The sequence below is a fragment of the Phaenicophaeus curvirostris genome, chromosome 6 (genome assembly GCF_032191515.1).
Source record: "Phaenicophaeus curvirostris isolate KB17595 chromosome 6, BPBGC_Pcur_1.0, whole genome shotgun sequence".
In the NCBI taxonomy this organism is placed as follows: Eukaryota; Metazoa; Chordata; class Aves; order Cuculiformes; family Cuculidae; genus Phaenicophaeus; species Phaenicophaeus curvirostris.
In genome coordinates this window covers 43591453-43617765 of record NC_091397.1, presented here as the reverse complement: position 1 = coordinate 43617765, position 26313 = coordinate 43591453, and the positions used below count along the sequence as shown (strand labels likewise).

Here is a 26313-nt window from a genome sequence, read left to right as displayed (position 1 = left end):
TGAAATTGAGGTTGAAGCCATTGCCATAGAGTCATTACCAGCAGGACGTCTGACATCCTAGTGTTTTGCAGGAACAGCAAAAAGGTCTTTATTACTGGCTAGCTAGAAACACAGCTGATCCACGGAAAAACCGAGGTACTGCAGTCTCTCTGTGGGAAGATCAGTAGGCAAAGTGCCCTGCTGTGGCTGATCGGTACGACTGGGAGCCCAGGACTTCACCAACAGGAAAGGAACAAGGGACCAGGCATTTGAAGTGCCAGCTTGAAACCAGCTCCTGGCAGCTGCCACCCTGGCAGCAGGGAGCAGGCAGGCAGCACCTGCCTCTGCGAGCCACAGCTAACAGAAACATCCAAGTTTTTGCCTTAGAGGCAACAGCTGCCTCGCACTGTTGAGGAGGGCAAACAGGCAGGAGCGTAGCAGGAGCCGCGAGGGGCTGGGGAGCAGGGAGGACCAGCAGAGCAGAGGCGGGTGGCTGAAGAGCTTCGGTCCCAGTTGCAGACCTGATCTTGCACTTCGCTCAAGCATTTCAAAGGAAAGGAGGGAACAAGGCTCTTGGGTTTTATCACATGCAGAGTAAATCAGTGCCACAGCAGGGCTGGAGAACATGGCGCTGCTGAGGAGGCAGTGGCATCTGCTGAATTTAAAAAAAAAAGCTGACGGCAGTCCTAGCAGAAGGTGGTAAATTCCAGTTAACTCCTATTAACAGAGGAAATGCAGAAACTCTGTGAGATATTACCTATGTTAAATCAAGGTGCATAGTCCCTTGAAGGGGACAAAGATGGTGAGGGGGCTGGAGAACAAGTCTTATGAGGAGCGGCTGGTTGTTTAGCCTGGAGAAGAGGAGGCTGAGGGGAGACCTCCACCCCTGGAGGTGTTTAAAAGACGGGTGGACGAGGTGCTAAGGGACATGGTTTAGTGTTTGATAGAAATGGTCGGACTCGATGATCCGGTGAGTCCTTTCCAACCTAGTGATTCTATGAAAGGATACTTGCGCACTCCAGTTTCATAGGAGCCATGAGCAAGCTCTGGCTCCCACTAGCTTGTCTTTACAACAGACTGTGCAAAATCAAGTTTTCACAAAGCCCAGCTGTGGGTGGCATGGCCCTTGTCTTCCCCATTGGCTCAACCCACCCCTAAGGCAGAATAAGGTCTCCCCTCCTTCCCTGACTACACAATTGCAACGCTGAACTGCTAGTGCAGTTGTGAAACATTGGCTGATGGGATTCCTGGGCTTGGTAAATCTGCTCAGCATCACCTTGACGGTTAAACCCAGATCTAGAGGAACAGAAGAAGCAAACCAGCCAGTTCCACTGACTTGCAGCCTAGCTCTCTTCTGTTTCAAGGGGACTGATCCTATCAAACACACTTTTAGTCTGGGATACATGAAGGAAGTGAAAAAACAAAGTGCTGGGAAGTAGAAGCCTAGCCTAGCGGGAGCTGCTAGACTCCTCATCGCCAGCACACAGTTTTCAGCCTCTCAAACCTCCCAGCAGAAGCAATTGATTTCTGGGAGAAACAGAGAGCTATCCCGCTCCACAGATGTTTCCTCTTAGTTCTGCTGGACTCGAGTCAATGAAAACGTGGCAATATCTGCACGGCAACACATGGAACTTTCCACCAGCCCCGAAGGGAACAGGAGCAGTTTCAGTTGAAAACTCTACTAAAAATCTAACTGATATATTTCTTTGGGACGGGAGGGGTTAAAGCAAGCTAAGAAAACAGAAATGGGCAGCATAGCCCTTAGCATGCCTGAGACCAGAGCCTCTAAGATTTCTTGGCAGAAGACTGGGAGAGCTATAAGCCCTTTTACCCCTGCCAGAGCTTTGTTTATCCATTTGAGATGTGTGTTGGTAGCAGCAAACGTCCAGGAGCAGCTGAGACCAACTAGCAACTCTGTAATACTTTTGGCCAGGCTCATTATTTATACTTCAGTGGGTAAAAGCAGCCCCGGTCTGAACTGGCGTCACGCTTTACCCCACTGCTTTTCAATGCCAAAAGATGGGAGGTAGTGAGTATGGAAGGAATAGGACCCCCTTGAAGACCCCAATGTGTTCTGTGCCTGCTCATGTAGGTACAGAAGCCCTGAGGAAGGATGTGCAAGGTTTTAGGAGGCACTGCAGATTCTTGCACTACATTTATTTACAGTGACATTCTCAGCAAGTGCTTGGTACTAAGCATTTTGTGATCAGCATAGCCATTTTTTTACATATAGCTGCTCCACCAGTTTCTCTGCTGGCAGCAGACAGATACTTAGGTAGTAAGAGTTTGCTTCTTGGGTATCTTGAGCACATAAGCCTAGATCTCAGGTGGCCTAAATATTTGCCACCCTTACTAAGAAGAGGAAAGAGAATGGAAATGTATTTATTTCCATAGAGGTGTCAGTTAACAAGATTGAAACAGAGTGAGGTTTCTTCCAACTTGAGCCCAGCTCTCATAACGATCAATTTTAAATTAAAAGGATCTAGAGAGGGAACAAGAAATATCTTGAATGATGTAACTTGCAAAATGCTTGGAGATCCTTCAGCTGGAAGGCTATGTAGAAATAACCAATTTACCATGTTACAAAATTCACCCTGGAAGCAACTCTGGGCAGCTTTTCGGTATCCAACCACAAATCTGTAATAAAACAGGCAGGAGCTATTCAGAGAATGGATGTGGTTTCAGACTTGCAGCCCACATTCAGATTAACCATTTTCTGAAACATTAAACAATACACAACCAAACAAAACCTGCTTGTGGTTAAGTCTAAGGTACTGTGAATGGTTCTTCTCCCTTCAGTTTCTTTCTTTCTACATCTTACAAGTAGCTTTGAGGGGCAAGGAGTGGATCACAGCTGCTCTAGAACTGATGTCAGGTTATTATATGCTTCACATAAAATAACTCTGCTGGAGTGATTAAAGGTCATATATGTAATCACTGTCTGTATTACTACATAGCACTATCATAACATCCCTAACACATTACTCAAGCTACTGAAAAAAAATCTCACCTTCAAAATAGACTTCTTGGACAAATCCTGTGGGATAATTTATTTTTTGTTCTTTTTTTTTTTTTTTTAACTTGCCTGCTTGTTGTAGTAGTGGCTACACATATCCCAAATACACAGTAGTATCACAGTCACATTGAATAACTATGCAAGTGAGCTCTACAAAAGGGACTGAAGAGATTTGGGGTCCTTAAGTACACCATATATTTTCACATGATCACGATTATTAATTTGAGCTGTAATATGTTTTGTCCTATACCTACAGCTCTCCTTCAGTAATAACCTTCCCATTCTCCCCAACAAATGCATTCCAGACAATGTTCTTAATCCAATATTAGGCAATTAAAACAGGAAGTTCAGAAAATGCTGCCTGACTATGAGATAAATGATTCCTGGATTATTGTAGTAACATTAGCCGTAACGTTTGTCTGAAATGATCTTTCTAAAACTTGCAGCTGAAGTATCAACTTCTTGAAAATTAACTCTTTCCTTTGACTTCATCCATCTGTTGTCTCTTCCTATCACGACAAATAAACAGCTCTTACTCTTTGCTGGGTCAGCCAATACATGTGTGGAGGGAATCCACTGCTTTGAAGACCTGCCAATACAACTTGACTGCATACCTTATCTGCCATCTTCTGTCCTTCCCTGTAAAGTATCATTCTGAAAGCCACTATGCTTTTCCAGCTGAATTATCAAACTCCTAAAAAATTAACTTATTATCCCTTCTACCTTAGCCATGCCCCTTCTCCTTAGACATCATGAGAGGTTTTGGCTAGTTTACCATCATACCTGTTGGCAAAAGGGATAGGCAGAGCTCTAGTAAGCAAAGACATCTTGGTTTAAAATACGAATTACAAACGTTGGACTATGTTGTTTTTATAGTAAAATCCAACCACATTTTATTCAAAGAAAAGAAAGATAATTTGAAGGAAGACTTCCACAAAGTTCTCATCTGGCTGAAGAGCAAAAATAAAAATTCCAAGAGGCCCAAAACCTGGCTTGTGCTGTACTGAAGCAATCCCCACACACACTCCAGAACACAGCAGCTGGTCTGCAGAAGTGGAACACATGCGAACAGAATTAAGTGGAACTTAAACCAGTCGCTCTTGGAAACAGCCTGAAGCACTTCCCAGGCAACTGCACCAATTCCTGCTGGTGTGCTTCCTATGTGTGGACAGTTACCCACATGGAAAGCATCTCAGATTTGCTTATTCACATTTAACTGTAGCTTTCTTTAAGCTTAGCAACATTTTTAAAACCTCTTAGCCAGAAGGATAAAGGTACCAGAACAAAAAAAAAAATCCTTTTTCTATATACAAATTGACAAGATTGCACAAACAATTAAAAAGTTTTCAGCATTTAATAAAAACTCATCCTAGAAATCCAACTTTCTGCCGTGAGGTCCCCAAACTCTCTTCTTCATCCAAAACCTTCTGAAGGGCTATGTGCAATGATTTGCCTACTCTTTTTCCCGTCTGCAATGAAAAGAAAGCAAAACAAATCTGAGACATATGCTTATTAAAACAAAGACAACTCTCATGAAACACTTCCTTTGGACAAATATTTTCTCTTTAATGATTAATATATACCAGCTGGTATAACAAGAACATGCTTTCAATTGAGAAAAATAACAGTGGTCAAAGTTCTGTTTTAACTTGATCAAGTTTTGGAAAAATATATACAAAAAGGCAGCGCTCCTGTTCATCAGAGAAGCATTCCACGACCCTTAACACCAGATCTCTGCAACGCTGATTCACCCAGGAATACAAATTAAATCCACATCAGGCACAAGCACGTTTTCAAACCAGCCAGCACAGCTGAGCTAAGCTTCCAAGGATAAGAGACACTTGACCAGCAAAGAAGCCTACCAATACAAAATTCAGTAAACTCTTCTAAATGCATTCTGAATCAGCAGACTGAATTCAGACCAGCTCAACACCCTGTCGTGTGGCCAGAAAAGACCAAAATGTGCATTTGGTGGCTGCATCACCAAATCAGTCTCTGGGCAGACTGTGCATTATGATGTGCAATTTTGTACTGTCCAAGTATTTTAAAGGAGTTAACAGAAGGTTTTCTTCACAGAAATAAATTCCAGTAGTGGAAAACTACCAGCATTAGCACTGATACCAACCTCTGCTTTTCCCTTGTGCACAGCCGTGTGGCAGGCATAGGCTTTGTTGCATAGATAAGAGCTAATAAAGCCAGTTTAATATAATCTATCTTTGGCCCCTTAGGGACAGATGAGCTCTTTTCATCCCTATATGAAGTCAAATAAAAAGCCCACCAGTACCACTGAGCTTAGCACTTCGGACCGACACTGTGAAACAGTGAAGTGCTATATATACTCAGCGTGTAATTTCCACTTGAGACCAACTGTTTTCAAACTTGGCTCCAAGTTCTGCATTCCTCACTACAGCCATGCTGAAATTAGTTCTGCCTCTCTAGGAAACAGAGCCAGTTTGAAGTATTTCAAAATCCAGTTCTGTCTCACGCTCAAGGCCAAGCCCAGGCATGAGAATTTATACTGGAAGACAGTTTTAAGAGAATGAAAAGAAGCTTTAAATTGGATTTCTTATGTGGATGCAAACAACATACAGATACTAGTATTTTCATGGAGTAGGGGCAGATCAGGAACCAAATAAAGGAGCAAATAAAACCAACAGTAAAATAAGAAGAGTAAGCTTGTCACAAAACAAATGAGTTGTGCTCAAACAGAATACCATGCACTGGGAATTCAAAGTGCCATTTCTGCTTCCATAAGGACTTCATGTCAGAAGTTTTGTTCTTTCAGTCATTAAGGGAAACAGTGAGAGAAAGAATGTGTTCTCTAAAAACACTCTCAACGTTGACCAACTTAATCTTTACAGTCTTACAGCTGTGAGTTGAGTGAAACTTCCACTTGAGCAAAACAACTGTGAGTATCATACATTTCAGACATCTAAAAGTTTTAGATAACTTCCATTCATATTAGATTCTCTTTCGAAGGAATTGTCTGTGGCCTTCAACAAGTCCCTTCTGCACCTAATAAAAGCATCAGGATCTTTGCTCTAAAGTCCTTACTGCAGCTTTTCATATACTCAAGTTCTGGTTCTTCTAGTATCGTTCAGTATCATCACTAACTGCCGAAAACTCCTTACCTCCATCATTTCAAAAATACTCTCGGGATCAAGGCTACCTTTCCCCACTTTCTTCATAGAAGTGAAGGCACCATTACTGGTCACAGAAATAAGGAGGCTGGCCAAACAACAGGCTTCTTCCTGAAGGGTAGCATCCACCACGTGCCTATATCCAATCTGTAAGTTAGTGACAGAATGACATACTAGTTTGCAGTTGTCTAAGCTCTTTGATAAGAGGTTAAACTGTGAGTAGTAGGTCTGTTGGCTATCTACAGCCTCCCATCCTAATATCACACGACTGACTTGACAACACACTACTTAAACAGCCTCTGACCCCAAATTACATGTACATACATAAAAAAGGCAAGATAAGCATGTCACTATTTCACTGTTTTCCTCTGACCATCCTTTTATCTATTTGAAACCCACAATTCCCCTTTACACTGAACTCCAAGCATGGCCTTTCCTCCCTGCTAGGTGAAAACTACACATCCCCAAGACTTCAGTGGTGGCCTTTCTACTACTTATAAAACTTGCTTAAAAGGTACATCAGAAAAACTTCCGGGTAACTAAGAAAATCGCTGGCACCCACAATGGAAAATGCAGTATTCAACAAATCAACTGTTAGCTGTCGGCTATACGTGCAAAAGGAAACCAAAAAACCTGTTTGAAAGGGAAGGACAGTATTGCACCCATGAAAACAGAGCTCTGTCCTCAGCAGCAAATGCTCATTGTTTAACTCTAAGCAGATCACAAATCCTCTGTGCCTCACAACAATATCCATTTGTTTTAACATACTAAAGTATTTGCTGCTCTGGATGTTGAACGAGGAGTAGATAAAAAATAATAACTCTTCTGCATACAAGAAGATGCATTTTAGGAACACATCAAGGGGAAAACTGCAAGTCAGAGACGGAAACAAAACCCTTATTTGGTAAAAGTTCTTCTTAACTAGGAGGCCATGGATGAACAAATATATACATAGGGGACACCGACCATCTCTGTAACATAAGGTTTATCTCTAGGGAAAAGGTAAACAGCAGGTGAAGTTAACAGAAGCTGAAGTCTCTAGGTAGAAGGTCAGCAATTTGTGAGGCTTACTTTGCTTAATGTGACGATGCAGGGCACGTTATCCACGTTAAGTCGGATACAATCATAAGGGTCATCAGATAACTCAATCTCTTTAGAGCCTTCTTCATCCTCCAGGACACGCACTTTGGGGATTCTGTGGAAACAAAATGAGCAAAATCGTTGCCAGCACAGATAACAAATACAGTGTCGAAGTCTCCAGTCCAGTAAGACCCCTTTCCTCTAAATGAGGCTAAATGTTCAGAAAACCACTCTGAATGTTATCAAAGACTTAACAACCCACCTGCTGAGACTAGGAAGAAAACATTGCAAGTAGGAAGATGTATAGGATAAGATGATCATATTTACATCACTCCAAGCACTAGAATTTGAACTGTTTTTTATACTAATATATAGAGTGAGATTATTTTGGAATTTGCACAATGCAATTCTGAACAATTCTTTGTATGTCTGCCTGGAAGTACGGGAGAGAAATTACCAAGACTGAATCCTTTCTCACTGTGGTTCCCAACCTTGCAGACAGCAGTAAAGTTGTCTGAATTACACTAATTGTATGGCTTGGCAAAGCTGTGAACTCAGTAGCAAATAAAAGTAGTAAAGATGTTCAGGAAAGAATGACACTAAGAAGATTTGGAAAGAAGATAAGGAAAAGGAAAAACATGACATTAGTAAAATCTTTTTCTTTAGCAAGATGGGATGATTGGCAAGATATTCTCATTCTTTAAGCAGCCAGAAGACTCTAGTGTTCTAAGGACAGACACACAAAAGCAATGAACAGGGATAAAAACCCAGGCAGAAATCCAAGAAATGCTTTCTTCTCAACTGTGAGTGATGAGCTCTCTCACAAATGGGCTAGATGGGCTCCTTATCAGTGACACATATATTGTATTTGTTATAGCCACTTAATGGAAGTTTGACAGGATGATTTAATGCAGCTTTCTTCGCACAATTAATTTAAGTAATTTAAAACAATTTAGTAAAAGATGGTATCTCAAGAGGCCAAGAACCTCAATGCCTCGCATACCCTCATTTATCCAAACACCCACTAGGATGGAGTAGTGACTGGCACTTCACCTACTGGCCAGTAAAGCCCACACACGGCTCAACCTTACTGCTCTCACATTCACACATTTGCACTTGAAAACATAAAATACTTAGAGACATCCCTAGAAAGATAACTTCATTAATCCTGTGGAATATAACCACAATCTGTTTTTACATTAGTATTTTACAGTAGTATTGTGTTTCGTGACTAGACTCTGGAGGCTACATTCTTTTACCAATTCTGTACCAAATCTCTTTTAAAAGAGCAAGAGACAGGGACTGATTTAGTGAACTTCCTCCCACCAATGCAAAGTGATTTTTGCTGTTCCCTGAAAGAGTATTTTAGTTATTTGTGGCCAGGAGTCCTGGAGCTACATACAACAGCTAACCCTGCCTCAGTGGGAACAAATTCCCTATAAAAACATTGTCCCAAGCCAAGATAAAACTAAAACTTTCAGTAAGCAGAACAACAGTAATGTGTACTTCTTCCTGAAATGAAACTCAAAATATGTTGTAGAGTTACATAATACCTCACTGGAAATGCATCAAAGGCTATGTTGATGTTAAAAATATTCCATTAAAAACTGATGGAAGAAAGACACAAGGTGACCAATCTTCAAGCTAAACAGGACAATGGACAACACTGGACAACAGCCTAACCAAGAAGTGTATATACCAGAGCAGTGCTTTAAAAAGAAGAAACATTTCAAGAAAAACTATGAGCTTGAGTGATTTTTAACTCCATCTTAAAATAGCTCTGAAACCTGAGTAATGTTTGGTCTGCAAGAAAAAGTTGCCAGAATTAATACCCGAAAAATGCCTGCAGGGAGCCATCTTGGCCAAGAACAGATGGGAGAGGTACAAGTAGAACTACCGCAGAGGCAAAAAAATAGTTGATCAGGCTCACACATCAAAGTTGCATAAAAGGTAGGTGTATACACACAGAAAAACCAGACAAAGAGTGTACTACAAAGCATTTCCAGAAAACTGGAGATTTCCTCTCCCAGCTTGTGAAAATTTATCTTAAGAACTAGCTGTTCATGTTTACTTTGCAACTTTTATTTTTCTGCCTTGATTCCTGCAACTAATCAGGGCAGAAATCTGTACAGCAGCACTTAAGCCACAAAATGAACAATGCTCTTTACCAAGTGCTGCAGACCAAAGATTTCACAACTGCAAAACAAGTTCTACCCTTGTTAGCAGGCATCAGTTCTACCTCTGCCATGCTGCCCAACAAAAAAACAAGGCTGTTGTGTTATAAACTCTCTAGCTTTTGTCATTTGCCTGGTTTCTGTTGCTAAGTTGCAAGTGGGCACATTCCACAGCATCATGTTTAATGCTTCATCCTGACATTGTAGTTACGTGTACATTTAGCAATATTTAGTTCGATCATGGGTAAATCCAGCCTTAAGCACCTTGGAGACGTAGTTAAGAAAATGATACCTACTATCTTTTGCACATGATCTTTATATAGGTTTTTTTTAAATAATGAACAACACAAAACTCCAAGGAGTAAACGTTCCCCCTAAAACAGTCATGCTGGCGTTGTTCCATGCCTGAAGGGGACACAATGAGTCAGGTCAGATAAACAAAGCATTTAAATCTCTTAATTCTTGCACAAAATTCCTTAAGTTACGATTTTGCATTTACTTGGCCCTGAAGAAAAATATGTCCATAGCTATTACAGAAATAGTTGGAGCAAGATTTTAAAGATGAAGCTGAGGTTTTCAAATGCCTATCTGAACATCTAAAAATTTGTAGCTTCAAGGAGAAAACAGCAACTCAAGATCCCTGCTCTTGGTTCCAAGGCTGCAGTCAAGGCTGACAAAAATCTGAAAACACTTTTAACAAAAATCTGGTTGTAAACAGATTATGAAAGGCCAGGAAGACTTAGTGTGACACATGTCAAGTGAAGTTTAGAACACTTAATATGAAGTGATCTTCAAACTGACATCTTGTCTTGCTGGGACAGTAATATTTTATAGAGAGCAGGCAACCACTCTAAACAACCTTATGTCAACCCCAAAAAAACTTAGTAGGTACCAAAGGAAAAGGAGAGGAATAGTGAATGAGGATGAGTTTTCATTTTCAATTTCACCTCTTGACTTACTGAGCTCGTATGAGATTAGATGTACTAGTATTCTCCGCTCAAACCAACACACAGGGTTTTCACAGGTCAAAAACCAGAATGCATTACATCATACTGTACCACATTTTGATTTGATATCCGACTTCCACAAGGCTGTGGATGCTTGCCCACAGATTAAAGATTACATGAAAGATACAGTTTTCAGGAGAATAAAAATTAAGCAGAATCATTACAATAATTACACTCTCTCTGTTGCCCATATCCTCAAAGCAACAGATTTGCTTTTACCTAAATTACTTTTTATATGATCTTCTCTCTTTATTCAGAAATAGAATTCTGGTTGAAATAAGAAAAAAGACCTAGTTCTCTTGTAAATAAAGTATGCACCTTGGATCTGTAAAGCAACTCACATGGGAACAACTGTTTTAACTATATGACTTTTGCATCTTGTCAGCTCACGCACAGAGACATAGGCAATTCTTTCCTTTAGTGTACTGTTAACTCTTTTGTAAGCCATTATATTTGTGACAGTACTTCTTAATGCTACAAAACCAGCCTAGGGTTAAAAATTACTGTGGAGAACTTGATTAACATGGCAAATTTCTCAGCAGCATATACAAGTTGTAGTCTTACATGGGTTCTCCCCTCACTCTCTTTTAAAGTGTTTATATCCTGATAGGCTGCATGTTTTCAAAAGTGTATTTGCCTCCTCCTCTTGCACATACTTTTTCAGCTTTAGTGGTGTGCTGATTCCCTGATGAGTAAGCCAGAACTGTGCCAGTGACTTTAGCAAATCTCTAATTTGTGGATGAAGAACAAACTGAGATCCAATTTTAAGACATTTATGCCTGTAAGAGTTTAGCTTTTGCAGTTCTTCCTGCTAGTTTTGTAACTAAGTTTTGAGTAAAGCCATTCTCTAGTTTCTTCCTCAAGGGTGCTATGAAACTCTGTATTTCCTTTCATCTATAGATGCACTTGCAGCATTCATTCTACTAGATTTTGTTCTTCCATTCTTCAAACTAAAATGCATGGGGCAAAGTTCTTTTAAAGACATCATTTCCCCCTCTTCACAAACTCCCAACACCATTTTTCCTCTTAAAAACAACTCTAGACTAATCATAATGAGAAGGAACACCAGCAGTGGGAAAATAGGGCTAAATTATAAATCAGTAGCCATACTGACAGAGGGTTTCTTACTCAGAAGCATCATATATGAGCAAACGCTTCTTATTTTAAACATGAGACAAACACAAAGACCACCAACTACCTGCAACAAAACCACATGGTCAAGACAATTTTTTCCTGGATCTGGCTACAGACCAAGTTATACTGTGAGTCTGATTGTGCATATAATACAATATGACATTTGATTATCAGAAATCAAATAAAGTTATTAGTTCACATTATTTGCATGCAAAAGGACTGCTTTGTACCTGAACACAAGTTGCCTCTGGTATTATTTATTTAAATAATAATGCATTTGAAATGCTTAGCTCACAGAAAGTACTTCTCTTTTACTTCCCATGCCACTTCCACTCACATGAAATGAAGTCCGTGCTTTACCTTGTATTAAAGAGAGCTGCCTTCACTGCAATAGAGATTGCATCAAAGAGGTTCCCTCCACATTCCAATAACTGGGGAAGAAAAAAAGAATCTCTTTAAAAGATCAGGTCAGTGGCTTTAAACCAAGTCTTTATTTCACTTGAACCAGCACAAAATTACAAACCGGAACAGGTTTTTGAAAAGCAAAGCTGTCCATAAAGACTATATATGAAAATAACAGATAGGAAATTAAGATTTCAGTTAACTGTATTACACATGCAAAACAGAAAAGTTAATGCACTTCATAATAAAATTAACAATAAAATTTAATAATAGCAGCTGAAATGAAACTGCTGTTGTTCTTACTCTTCTTGTGCTAAGGCTCTGAACTAGACTATGACCACAATACTTTTTGTATATTCACCACATTTATTCTTTAATGCTAAATCAAGCCAACCCATTTTCTATACATTACTTCAAAGAGGAGTCTTTTTCAAATATCAGCTGGACAAACCCAACTGGTAGAATTGATTTTCAAAGAAGCAACACAAATTGTTACCTCAAACACAGTATGAAAAGTTAGTTATACAAGGCATAGTTATGAAGGCACATCACTTGTGGAAAAGGAGTCATCAGCAGATTTGTTTTCTAGCTGAAAAGGATCTGAGGAAATTCTGATGTCAAATTCTGGTTGTTGATAACACCATCATTTGAATTACAGTGTGTGGAGGGAATCTAGCTTAGTTTATTCCCATGAAGATCAGAACAACAGCAGCACTGCATACTATGTAAAAAGGCTGGGCTTCCATAACCACTAATACCTTCTACAGGCTGACAGAAAATTCAAAGATGTATTTGGCCATAGTCTAGTGTTAGTTCTCTGACAAGCTATGCTCTGAGCTGCCAGTACTCTTCTACGAACACACGTGCCCCGCAAGCGTTTGAAACTACTTCAGTAAGAACATAAGGATGCTTCTCCATTACATCAATCTATGCTGTATGATAAGAGCAAAACAAGTTTTGAAACACTGATTGGATTGATTGTTCTTCAAAATCTATTGAAGAATGAGATAAACTCCTGGACTGGTAGCAAATCATGAATCAGATATTGTGGAAAACCAGTTTATTTTTATGAAGACAGACTGAATCACATAAAAAGAATGACAAAATGTTGGGATAGAAAGCTAAATACAATGGTGATCAAATTATTTCTTTGCAGGCAGCTGCTGGATACAGTGAGGTTAACTTCCCACTTTCAGCCATTATTGGATTTTACTGGATAACACAATAAGCCCCACAACATCTTCATTATTAAAACACAGTTATGCGATTTGCCTGTACTGGTGCTAGGCTTACATTCAGGGTGCTGTTCTAAAGTCTTACCTGTACTACAGTGGCACCTACAGGCTAGGAATATAGCATGTACCAAGCACGGTCGGATTCCTCCAAAAAGAAACTAATGCTCTCCTCAGCTGAAGCACCTAGTACTGAGATTTCCCCCTTCCCCACCTTTTTTTTAAGGACTTGGAAAGTCTGCACAACTGTGAGGTGTGGCAAACAAAGAAGCCTTGAGAAAAGACTGCTTTTAATTTACTGATAAACACATGAAAAAGTTAATGGGCACAGAAAAAAGAGAAAGCCTTGTATACCTTGCCTTGTTCAAATAAACTTTTCCTCCATTTCTAAGGTTTCCTTTTTTTCCCCAAACTGACAGGGAGGAATGGAAAAGACAAGGAAATGCTCTGAGGGAATCTCAGTAGTGAATTGCTAAAATTTCCACAGAATCTAATGCACATTCCCAACACACAAAGTACTGTGAGTGGGTAGGGAATGAAAGCAGACTGCACACTTTGGTTCTCCCTGCCCAGCATTGCAGGCTCCTGGGACAAATTACGTGAAGAAGGCTAAACATGTATCAAAAACACCCTCAAAAATACCTAAATGCTCATTTCTGACTTCAGTAACTTAGAACAGGAAAGAAATTCAGGGAAAGACAAAAGGGCTTATAGTTTTGCAGTACTGTGTATCCCCACATTCATGAGCCACTCTCTGAAAGCTACTATTAAAAGAACACATGTATTTTGAAAAGTCAAGGCATATATTCTTGACCTTTGAGACATGTCTATATGTCTACATTTTTGTATACGTCTACATCTTTGTAGTGTGTATAGTTTTAATTATCATCTTTCTAGTCTAACTGTACACAAATGTAGCACCTCCCAAGCTCACTGACCACTAGAAAATAATTGAGAGACTTTTTTAATCAATAAGCTACATAACTATGTAAAATAGACTATTTGCTCTTTCAAGGCTGCATACCTCAAGATTTTGTTTACATGTAGGACCTGAATATAGATGCTTCAATCAAAGTGCACACGGCTAAATCACACAGCAATGGAGTATCTCCTGGTTCATAACGTTCTTCCTGGGGTTTTGTCTTTTGGAATGCAAGACCTGAAAACAAGTAATTTCCCACCTGTCCATGAGGTTTCACATACTTTCAGGTGCACAACATATTTAAGGCTTACTTTCCCTCCAACTTAACTAGGCAACATAAACACTAATGTGAATGATTTCCAGGAATTCTGAAGGAAAACATCATCCAAAGGACACTCAATAAGCATTGTTATTATATTTAGAATTGGCCTCCCTCAAATGATGAATAATATGACTTGTAGTGCCTTATATTAGCACAAGTGTCATACTTCTACCATGCAGCATTAAAATAGAGCTCAATAGGAATGATTATGCAAGAGCAGCTTCAAGAAAGCCTGTAGGTACCAACCAGCTACATCAAGTATAGACTATCATGTGATACACACATCTTCTATTAAGAAGAGGAAATACTACGAATACCTCAAAAATATGAAAATACGAGGGTCTAGGGTGGAAAAAAAGCAAGGAGGGGAGGGCGTACACACAATGAAGAGACAAATATTGAATACTATCTTGTTCTAATAATACCAGCAGCTCTTCAATGACTGACATACAAAAATTACTGTAGAGTATGGCAGTAAAAAGACTCATCAAGTTTAGAGTCCTAGTTATTAACCTACAACGGATTCTTTATTGGCACTGTAAACAAAGCTAAATGTAAAATTCATCACATAACATAGATCTTGATAGCCATAATTCTGATACAACTAGCAGCACAAAACCAACAAGGCTGTTTCATTCTATAGCTGTGGACAGTCAACAAGTTTGTCCAGGAAGAATCAAAAAATGACCAGTCATAGAACTACTTCTGCAGCAGCCAGCTTTATGAAAGTACTTGTTTATGCAGCGTTCATGCAATGTTAAGCAGTACATTGCTTAAATAAGCACAGCATTTAATATTCTGCACCTCTGCTTGTAATTACTTAGTATCTAAAAGCCCCACTGTGATTTCTCAGAACTAACACTTCATTCCCTATTAAACTATGCCAAGCTCCAAAAAGCTGGTGACTAGGATTGTTAAAGCACTCAGCAGTGGTACGTATTTCATCATTCTGTATGCAGACTAAATCACAGTATGTACCATATCTACTATAATTAAGCTAATGCTACTGCTTTTTAAACATCTACTGGACTAATTTTCACATTTATTTAGGTCTTGGTCTGAACGCTCCTCTTTTGTTTAATAAAATTCTGTATTTAATTTTTTTGGCAATACAGCTTAACATTTTGCAAATAATTTCATAGACGTTAATGAATTCCTGTGACTAACACTCCTCAAAATATTTTTTGTTATAAATTTGACAAATAGAAACACAACTTTGAATCAATAAGAACTGGAAATAATGCTCAGGAGAGTCTGACTTTCAGACTTCTATTAAATTCCCATGACAGTGTGCTTGAAATACAGCACAGTTTGGAAACTGAGCTGCTCCATGCATGAAATTTACATGCATAAAATTCAGTTTCCATTTTTTTAACAGGAAAAAGAAAATTCAGTTTCTCTTCTATATTCAATACCTGCATACAGCTTTGGTCAAAAAGTGCCTAGGCCAAACGTAACTTTTACTAGAAAAGTTTCTATTTTACTTTACCAATCATAGTGCAAAGGGGTAGGCAGGATGGACAGTTATCCTAGGGCTAACATACACTCATGCAAACTTACTTTAATTAGAACGATGCATTTGCTGTTATATCTAGCTTGGAAAAAAGTTTAGCTTTCTTTAGTGGCCATTTCCTTGTCAGTATAAGGTCACTGATTTTTTTCTGAGTCAGATTTGAAGTATTCCGTGTTCCATTAGCTCTGCAGTGGAGCAGCATCATCAAGAAGAGCAGAAAGCGGGAAGTAGTGCCTAACTATTATGGGCAGATTCACAAGATAATGGCCCTCCACATTGCGAAGCATTATATCGTATTATGAGAATAGATTATTATTTTATAATAGATCGTTATTTTATAATACATCATTATTTTTATATGAAAATACACGTGGTTATGCCAAGTCAGTCAGCACCTTGAAAAACCTCCTTGAATTTTAGTTTTCATTTCCTTACTTACCAACACATCAACATAGAGAACCCAGCAGTGCTCTCTGGGATTAATACAAAGTGATTTCAAATCTACAGTGCTCTCGCTGCTAAATACACTGTAGAGTGTACTTGCTATCTCTGAGCCAAGCTCTTCTCCTCCACGGCCTTCAAATTCAGGAGTAGCATTTGCAGAACTAGATAAAGAAAGAAAAGATACCTTCACTTCTGAAGCAGCCAATACCCAAAGAACATTTCTTAAATATAAAGCGCTTGAAATATCTAAGGATTTATTTGTACAAGGAAAAACTTCCTATCTGTGAAGAAATTATTTCTATTTTACATAAGAAAATGTCTTCGTGCAGATAATATACCTATACTTTGCTACAAACTCTGATACTAATTAAATTCCACTATTATCTTCAGTTCCGAAGTTACAATATTAAAGTTGGTAAATTCTCTCAGATATTACTCTTAAGCACTTTCATCTTCTACCACCTCAATCCTTTCAAAAATAAAAAAAGGTGAGAGAAATCTGTACCAATCTCAGAGCAGCTAACAAGACAGCCTGTTAGAGCTGAATGTTAAAGATAAGAGAGCAGCTAAGAAGAGAAAGATGTGATGATATGACAAGTAGAATATGCTTTTTTCCTTAATGTGGCATGAGCGCCTGACTTTAATTGGTCATTTCTTTACTGAGCACACTCTCTGCTATCAAGCCACTTAAAGACAATGGCTTGATATTTTCCACGATTTCAGTTTATGGAAAGCAGCAACTAAGGAACATTTTTTCCAGAAGGGATCTGGTAAAAGTGCATTGTCTTCACCTTCCTGATTTCAACGCAACAAACTTTGTTTATGAGCAGTCATGCAAGAAAGTCCCTGGGTGCTGGGGCCTTGTACACAGCTAAGAACAAAATTGTAACAACAAAAGAAAACAGGCCTACCAAAAAAAACCCACCTCCAAGCCACAATGAAACAGAGAAGATATATCCAGTGATACACACCCAGCAAAATAACAAACAAATATTCTGAACTCAACCTCTGATTTATAGAGAGGGCAAGAGCTCTCCCAAGCAGTGGACCCATGGCACACACTGCAGGTCTTGCTTATAAATAAACTAGTCAGATATCCTCCAAATTAATTTGTTAATAAAGAACATAGGAAAGGAGGTGATTCCACAGAAGTAGTTTGATATGTTCAAAATCTGTAACAGCAAAGCCTTGCGTTCTTCTGGCTGGGCACCTCACAGTGTAAATTTCTCATCTATGTTTTGTGTTTACACAACGTTACAAACTCTAACAGGAACACCGCAGGAACGCAACATACAGCAGAAAACAGAATCTTGGAATAATAATATTCTCTTCACCTTTAAAAAAAAATGTCTAAAGATCCACATTATCTAACTTGAGCTGGACTTAAACCATCAAGTGGGGTGTACCAACAAGACATGCAGTGCCTATAATGGAAATCATTACCTCACAGTAATTCTCCCAACTTGTTCTTTTGCAGAACTGATGAAAACTCAGAATACCAGGAAGAGCTACTGAATTTTATAAAATTTATTTGTTGCTTCTATAACCAGACAGCACTACATGCTTAAAAAAATGAATACATTACTATCAATAAAGCACTGACCTACGCTTCTGAACTACATTTGCCACACAAATAAGCATCACAAGTGTGACATAGCATTATTAGCTGTGTTAATAATAGATACCAGTTTGATAAGACAAGATGACATCCAAGTATAACAATTGTGGAAACGTGCTGAGATGGGCCTTTAAAGCACTTATCAATGGAAGCAGCTGTAACGCAAGTTAATAATACCATTCTGTTAAAACCTCTCTGTTAAAAGCATGGTTATGCAAGCATTATGATTCCTATGATAAGTTGAAACGAAGTATATAAACCTCAGTCTATACCTTATTATTATTTCTAAATACAAACTTTTATCAAATGTTGCCATTTTTTAAATATAAAATGCCGCTTTCTTTGGCACAGAATAAGAATGTAAGTGCAGAGGGTGCTGCAAGTGGCCCTGGCCCACTGTCATGGGCCCTGGAAGCAAATGGAGAAGCTTCTCAGAGGCCACGTATGCCTGCAGATTCATGGCCTTGTTCCGGCTGACCTCCCAGCTCACTACAAGAACAACACTGAACTCCTGAAGTGTGTCCACAGAGGGGCAATGAAGCTGGTGAAGGGTCTGAAGCACAAGTCTCATGAGGAGCACCTGAGGGAACTAGAGTTGTTTAGCCTGGAGAAGAGGAGGCTGAGGGGAGACCTTATCACTCTCTACAACTACCTGAAAGGAGGTTGTAGTGAGGTCGGCGTTGGTCTCTTCAACCAAGTAACAAGTGATGGGAAGAGAGGAAATGGTCTCAAGTTGCACCAGGGGAGGTTTAGATTGGATAGTAGGAAAAAAATCTTTACTGAAAGGGTTGTCAAGCCTTTGAACAGGTTGCCTGGAGAGTCTCCTTCCCTGGAGGTGTTCAAAAAACGTGTAGAAGAGGCACTTTGGGACATAGGCATAGTGGTGGTGGGCTGACAGTTGGACTTGAAGTCCCTTCCAACCTGATTCTATTATTCTATAAATACTATTATTATTTTGACACTTCAATTCCTTGCAATAAGAGTGAACTAGAAAAGTAATGTTAGCAGGGCATTATTATAATAATTATACAGTAAATGCTGCCACCAAATGGTCAGATAATCAGAGTAATTTTTGCTGCATAAAATTCAAAAAAGGTTTGTCTAACACACTAATGAAAGAAAATGCCCAAAGCTTGTTTTATGGAGCACAGAAAGAACTTGGTAGTGGTCAAGTACAGAATTTCTACTTCTGAACAGAATGTAATCTTAAGGACTTTCAAAACCATTTCAGTGTCACATTGCATAACAATCAAGACTCTGAAAGCATAATAAGGCTTCTACCACAAATCCCTACTTTCAAAGCCCTTGCCGCTACCAGTCAAAACCTTTCACTCACAGTAGCTAAGTACTTCCATTCTGTTTTTCAGGCCATTAATATACCATAATCTACAATGTAATTAATTATAAAAAGAGATAAAGCAGTTAATTAAATAAAAGCTTACAGCTATTTTCCTGGTATACAAGTGCTTCTTTACACAGAGGGCATTCTTCACTTAAAGCCATATTTACTTCAAGCAACCATTACCAGATTTCTGTTCTTGCAACAAGAGAAACACACTATCATTTAAAGCAAGAAGGCAGATTCAGTGCTTTAGAATCATCAGCAAGTTAATCACCTTATTAGCATTCCACTCTTCGGAAAGCAGACAGATGATATTGCAATAATGCCACATCTGGACTGCCAAGGCAGTTCCAGACGCTGTCCACTAGTGTTAATAGAATTATGATGATATTCAGGCTCATGATCCTACAAAGAATTGGGCGAACATGAGTTTGGATTTAGCCTAGTCAAACAGGTAATTCTACTGACATGGATTTACTGATTCAGGTCTTTGCCTGGTCGGGCACTGTTGCACTTCCCATCCAAAAGGACCATGTGCTTAGAGAATGAAACAGATTTTACTCAAGCAGTAAGTGATGTTTCTCTCTGAAAACTGACCTAGACCCACTACAGACCACCTTTAATGAAGAAAGTACTGTAAAAAATCACAAAGACATTTCATTCTTCCAAAACTCATTAGATTGCCTCTTGCCACTGCAAAGATCAGTTGCCATGATAACGGGTTTATGGTAGGAGAGAGAAGGGATGGAAAGGTTCATTTTCTGCAGCCACTATTCAACTGGTATCTTGAGTGACTGCATCAAAATTTGCTTTAAGTTAACATTTTTCCCCACAAAACCCAACAGAACAGCATCTGAGGATCACCTCAGAGCATGCTGATGCGGTCACTCTGCAATAATGTCATCTCTTACGATGTGCAGAACTGCTTTCCATCTATAATATTAAAGATCATATCTGATCCAGTCTTCCACTTAGGCACCAATGAAACAGGCCCATTCTTCCAGGTGGCATAAAAGCATGTCTGGCCTTGAAAGTTGAGAAACAGATGGCCAGACTTGCACAAATATTTCCTTCCTTTCCCAATTCCACAAAAAATATCTAATGTATTCAAGCAATTCTGATTTCTCTGGGGTTTTTTTATTTTTATTATTTTTTACCCTCTGAAAAATATAAATCTTTACTTCAGTGAAAACAAAAGCAACCAAACCACAAACCAAAATAACCCCTAACAAGCCAGTACTAGAACAGTCCCAAACCTCAAACATGAGGAAAGAAGAAGCATAAGTCTTTCAACACTGATAACCACAATTACTGTGTTCTCTGGTGCTCATGGGCAGTAAGGACATAGACTTAATTGATAATTAATTTCTAGTATCACAAAATAGTGCTCCCAAAATCATCTCTTATAGAGATCAGCATAAAGTCTGTCTCAAAACAGGACTAAATTCTCTGATTCTGAGATAAGGACTCAGAGCAGAATGAAGATAAACGGAATTTGGGGACAGAGAATTACACACACGAGCCAGCAAGTAAATATTTTCAGCAGTACAAGAAACCATGAATTTTGGGAAATAAGCATTTTAAGATAGATAGTATTGCAGTCTGATCTTTTATTAGTTTCAACAACATAAAATAAAAGCCAAGTAGAACACAGGTGGCTTAAATAGGAGACGCAATGTCTCAAACTATGTTCAGTTACTACCACCCAGTGGCAGCCTGAAAAAGCATCAGAGTGCTGACAGGATCCCCTTTCCCTCTACAGAGAACAAGCTGCTACCACTTCACATTTTGTCTTTTGGACTTTTCTGGAAGCTAGAAGTCACCTTCCCCTGGGTACACAAGTATGGAAGAAGTAACAACCCTTCTCCAAAAGCCACAGGAAGCAAGGATCGCCTATTTCTAGAACCAATTAAATCCATCTTGCGCAATATTGCTACACATCTCCCTCCCATCCTTTCATGAAGCAGAGACTAACAGTAAAAAAATACAACCTAACATTAATCTAATGAGTTAAAGGTTTTCTAACATCTACTTAGATATGAAAGAAGTGTTACAGAATTGCAACATCCCCACAGACCACTTGTTTCAGTAAAGAAACGTCCCTGCTGCCATTGAAAAAACGACTAGGACAAAGTGAGTGCTATTTAGGATATTTCATACACTATTTTTATACAGTAGCCAAGCTCAGATCCCCTCTAACAGCAGGGCCACATCTGAGAAGACTGTCTTCCTGTCTCATATTTTTTGAACAGTAATCATAGACAAATCATTAATTCATGCGTGAGTCCTTCCCTCTGAAGCCGTATGTTTTCACAGTTCACTAATATATTGTGATGGACAGAGGCAGCCTAAGAAAAGGCTGCGTATTATGAAAGATACAAATATTAAGGCAGACGTAGCCAGTTAGGTCAGAAAGATTATCAAATACAGACTTAGCAGCTCTCACACTTTAGCTTTACTAACAGTATATTTGTTTAATGTCAGAGTAGCAACTTATTTTGGTTTAAATGAAAAAAAAAAAAATAGAAAGTTCTCATGTTGAACAGCTAACTTGACAGTTCCAAGGCTTTTATGAGAGGTTCCTTTATTTCACAAAGAAGTTTCAGGAAGTCTGCAAGATATGGATACCGTGGTTTCAGACAGCAGACAGTCTGGAATAAGACTGAGATGTCACTATGCTATCTCAAAGCAACCTGAAAACAAGAGCTCTCAGTTTCCCTCTAGCTTTCTTCACAATTTTTTAACCTCATATTGTTCTTTTCCTGACTGTTTTGCTTATTTTGGGTCTTTGCAAAGTTTGCAAACATTCACCACTATTGAAACAGTACAATAACTTGCTTATTTTACTCGGACCCTTACAAGAAGGTAGCAGAATGAAAATATCGACTTCAGAATAATTCTAAGATCTTATTAGTCATTTATTCCAAATATCAGATCTATTTCCTTCTCTTCTAGTATACTAACCAGTCAACAAAGAATTCCAGGTAACCTTCATCTGGTTTCTCCAACTTTGGCGTCCCCATTTCAGCTTTTACACCGACCAAGATATCAGTGTGTCCCTGTTAAAACAAAAACATACCACACAAATAGAATCTTTTTCATAAAATTACTTGTTTAATTTAATAGTCTATGGTAAGCTGACATTTCTGCCTTTCAGTTATCTGCACACGATTCTGTCAGAGAGAACTTAAAATGATACTAGCTTAAGAAAGGAAAGGCTTTAGAAAAACAGCGTTATGCCTAAGAATTTTCTTCACATTATTACCATACATGCTAGTTTTCTGTAGGTTGAAAAAACATTCTCCACATCCCTGACTTTTTCTATCATTTTGGTTCTAGAAAAAGCTATATCTGCAAACCTTTATAATATTGTGCAGTATCTTTATCTCTTTGAGTCAACACATGCCAGAAGTAGTCTTGCTTCACTCTAAAGGAATAGAATTATTTTTTTCCAGTGACCAGACACAACAGCAATTTCATTTTTTCAAGATTAAATGGTAAATTAGTTCAGATTGAAGGCTCTTCAGGCATTTTACAGTAAATCTTGCTCAAGTAGGTTAAGCCAGTCTGAATGAATTATATACCCTGTCATTATTTTCTTAACCCATAGTTTCAGTTTGTGCTATATATACACATACATTTTATTATGTACTCACAAACCCACCTAAAAATAGCCTTGGCTTATCTTAAAATCAGTCAAATAACCAAAAGTTTCATCAGCAAGGTAAGCAATCCCTAAGAAAGTTACCTACCAGCTTTACTCTTGCAGATCCACTTGTGTTTGATACAACATCTGTTTCTACTTCCGCACATCTGTAGTCTTCACAGCCACGACCATCTACACGAAGGTCCTCCTGAGTATGAAAATTACCATATTGTGCTTGAGGGGATCAGTAATAAAAAGTAAAAAAAGAATCTGTGATTTTAAAGTGTCCTTTTCCTATGCCAGCAGAATTAATACAAAAGCAAAAGCTCCCAGTTCCATCACTAACTTTCACTTAGGATTACAACAGAACCAACTGTACTTTTCCATTCACCTCTCATTTATCTAGAGCTTGCAATAAGCTCTCTGCAGACAGACCTGAATTCCTGCACTACTTCCATCCTGTTTCAGCAGAAGGCTTCAGAATACAAGTGTACAGGGTCTTGGCTTCAAAAGGTACTTTACCTAACACAACGTGGGTCTTCCTTGGGATACTCAAGTTCTGTATTTTTACAGATGTAATTGGGACCCAGCAAACAAAAATAACGCACCAGCCTTCCAAATGCTTTCATATGCTTTATTTCAAAAACAGACATAATGCACCTTTAAATAGTATCCAGCTCCTCCCCACAGAAGCACTTATTTGCAGTGAAACACAGTGTCTACTTTGCAGAATGCACAGTCCTTTTATCTTTGGCATTTCTCCTCACATATCCTTCGCTCTTACGCCTTGGTTCCTTAGCTTAGTGACAGAGGTGTTCAAAAACCATGTAGCCATCACGCTTCAAGACATGGTTTAGCAGGCATGGTGGCATTGGGCTGACAGTTGGACTTTATGATCTTGGAGGTCTTTTCCAGTCTTAATGATTCTATAGGTTGGAAGGGACCCTAAAGATTGTCCAGTTCTATCCCCCTGCCCTGGGCAGGGACACCTTCCACTGGATCAGGCTGCTCAAAGCCTCATCCAACCTGGTCTTGAGGACCTCCAGGGATGAGACAGTCATGACTTCTCTGGGCAACCTGTGCCAGTGCCTCACCACCCTCACAGTAAAAAATTTCTTCCTAATATCTAATGTGAATCTTCTAATAGCTAAATTTCCCCTGTAAGAATACTCTTATCCTAAAGCATTCTGCCCCAGGTAAGGAATCACAGAATGGCTTGGTTGGAAAGGACCTTAATGATCACTCAGTTCCAACCCCACTACAATAGGCAGGGACACATCCCACTGGATCAGGTTGCTCAAAACCTCATCCAGCCTCGCCTTCAAGACTTTCGACCACGCACTCAGACACGTGGTGTCAATTTTGGGGTTGATAGAAGGAGATGGACTCAATGGTCCTTATGGGTCCTTTCCAACTTAAGTCATTCTGTGACTCTGTGACCTCCAGGGATGGTGCATCCATGACTTCCCTGGGCAACCTGTGCCACTGCCTCACCACCCTCAGCGTGAGGAATTTTCTCCTAGTAACAAATCTAAATCTTCCCTCTTCCAATTTCCAATAAGGAAAAGCTCCCTCCCCCGCCCCAACCCACAAACCGTTCCCGCCCCACACAGGCAGCGAGGCCGGAGGGGCGGGGCACGGCCCTGTCCCGTCCCCGGTCACAGCGCCGCCCGCCCAACTTGGCGGCACCTCCCGCCAGGCGCCGCCCGCCGCCTCCGCTACCTGGACACCATGCACGATGTAGAGCTTTTCGGCCTCGCTCAACACCACGGACGCCATGCTGCGGGGACCGGAAACTCTCGCTCTTCCGTTTCCGGCGCCCGTCTCGCCGCCACCGCCGGTACTGGCAACGGGCACCCACGTGATCTCCGCGCGCGCGCCGCTTCGCCCGGCCCCCACGTGACCCCCGCTCTGCCCCACGTGACTCGCGCGGCCCGGGATTGCGCTTAGTGTCGCTCCGCCCGCCGAACCGGGCGCCTCGGTGCTGGGGTCTCCCCATCCTTATTTACAGCCACAGCATGGGGTGTGGCCCTTAAACCCCTTACAGGAAGGTTTCCACGGGGAGGGGTGCGTCCCGAGAAACATCCGCTCCAAGGAGCTGGAATGGGCTAAAGCGAAGGGGCAGAGCCTGCTCTCTGCCTGCCCCGTGTGAAGGTGAAAAGGACCTGGAGGAGGCTGTGGAAACGCCCCAGTGCTCGGGAAGGGCTCGCCTAGTAACGAAGCCTGTAAGAAAAGTGAGGGAATGGCGAGTTTTTGCCTCAAAGAAAGGTCTGAGCGAGGTCAGCGCACGGGGCAAAGCGGAGAACGACCTGGGGGTCCTGGTGGGTGAGGAGCCAGCCAGGAGCCGGCAATGTGTGCTTGCGGCCCAGAAGGCCAACTGTATCCTGGACTGCATCAAAAGTGTGGCCAGCAGGTCAAGGGAAGTGATTATGCCTTTCTTCCCCCTGGTAAGACCCCACATAGGGTATTGTGTCCAGCTCTGGAGCCCTCAGCACAGGAAAGAGGTAGACCTGTTGGAGTAGGTCCAGAAGAGGGCCACAAAACTGATCAGAGACCTGGAACACCTCCAGTATGAAGAGAGGTTGAGAAAGCTGGGGGTGTTCAGCTTAGAGAAGACTCCGAGGAGACCTTATTGCAGCCTTTCAATGCTTAAAAGAGGGCTGTAAGAAAGATGTAGAAAAGCTTTTAAGCAGGACCTGTAGCAATAGGACAAGGAGTAATGGCTTTAAACTAAAAGAGAAGTTTTGGTATTGGGAAGAAATTTTTTTATACTGAGGGTCGTGAAACACTGGAACAGGTTGCCCACAGAGGTGGTAGATGCCCTTTCCCTGGAAACATTCAAGATCAGTTTGGATGGTGCTCTGAGCAACATAATCCAAGATCCCACTGCTTGTTGCATGGGGATTGGACTGGATGGCCTTCATGGTCCTTTCCAACTCAAACCATTCTATGATTCTATGGTAAACTGAAGGGGCAGTGCCCACTGCCACTTCTACCTGCCCTATGCCAAGGTAAAAATCTCCAGAAGGAGGCTGTGGAAGCACCTCAGTGCTTGGAAATGGCTCTCCTGATGATGAAGCCTGCGAGAAAAATGAGGAGATGTAGTTTTTAGCTCAGAGAAAGGTCCAAGCGAGGTCAGCACAGGGGGCAGGAGCAGAGAAGAAACAGTGCTTTCATTAGGAGAGGACTGTTGGTCCTGTGCCAGATGTCCTTGGGAAAGTAGCATGGGAAGTGTAACGAAAAACTCATACTATGTATTAATAATAAAAGGGGGAGAAGTTAAGGCCTTAATTGAAAGTTTAATAACAATGACTGGTTGATGTAGGTTTCACGGGTTTTTTG

General features: G+C 40.2%; 1 protein-coding gene across 1 annotated transcript; it reads right to left on the bottom strand.

Moving 5' to 3' along the window:
* Nucleotides 1-4330: 4330 nt before the first annotated feature.
* EXOSC7 (exosome component 7) lies at nucleotides 4331-24817 on the bottom strand. The gene is made up of 8 exons (XM_069859988.1): nucleotides 24694-24817; nucleotides 23078-23179; nucleotides 22290-22384; nucleotides 16361-16526; nucleotides 11891-11961; nucleotides 7207-7330; nucleotides 6127-6282; nucleotides 4331-4464 (listed from the first exon to the last, which is right to left on the bottom strand). The coding sequence occupies exons 1-8, from the start codon at nucleotides 24748-24750 to the stop codon at nucleotides 4360-4362; spliced, it is 876 nt and encodes a 291-aa protein (XP_069716089.1). The 5' UTR covers nucleotides 24751-24817; the 3' UTR covers nucleotides 4331-4359.
* Between the last annotated feature and the right edge of the window lie 1496 nt (nucleotides 24818-26313).

Coding starts and splice junctions, on each gene's coding strand:
- EXOSC7 (XM_069859988.1), bottom strand. CDS start 24,750: ATGGCGTCCGTGGTGTTGAGCGAGGCCGAAAAGCTCTACATCGTGCAT. Junction 22,385..23,077: donor GATCTGCAAGAGTAAAGCTG/GTAGGTAACTTT, acceptor TTGTTTTAACAG/GGACACACTGATATCTTGGT. Junction 4,465..6,126: donor GTATTTTTGAAATGATGGAG/GTAAGGAGTTTT, acceptor TTTTCATTGCAG/ACGGGAAAAAGAGTAGGCAA.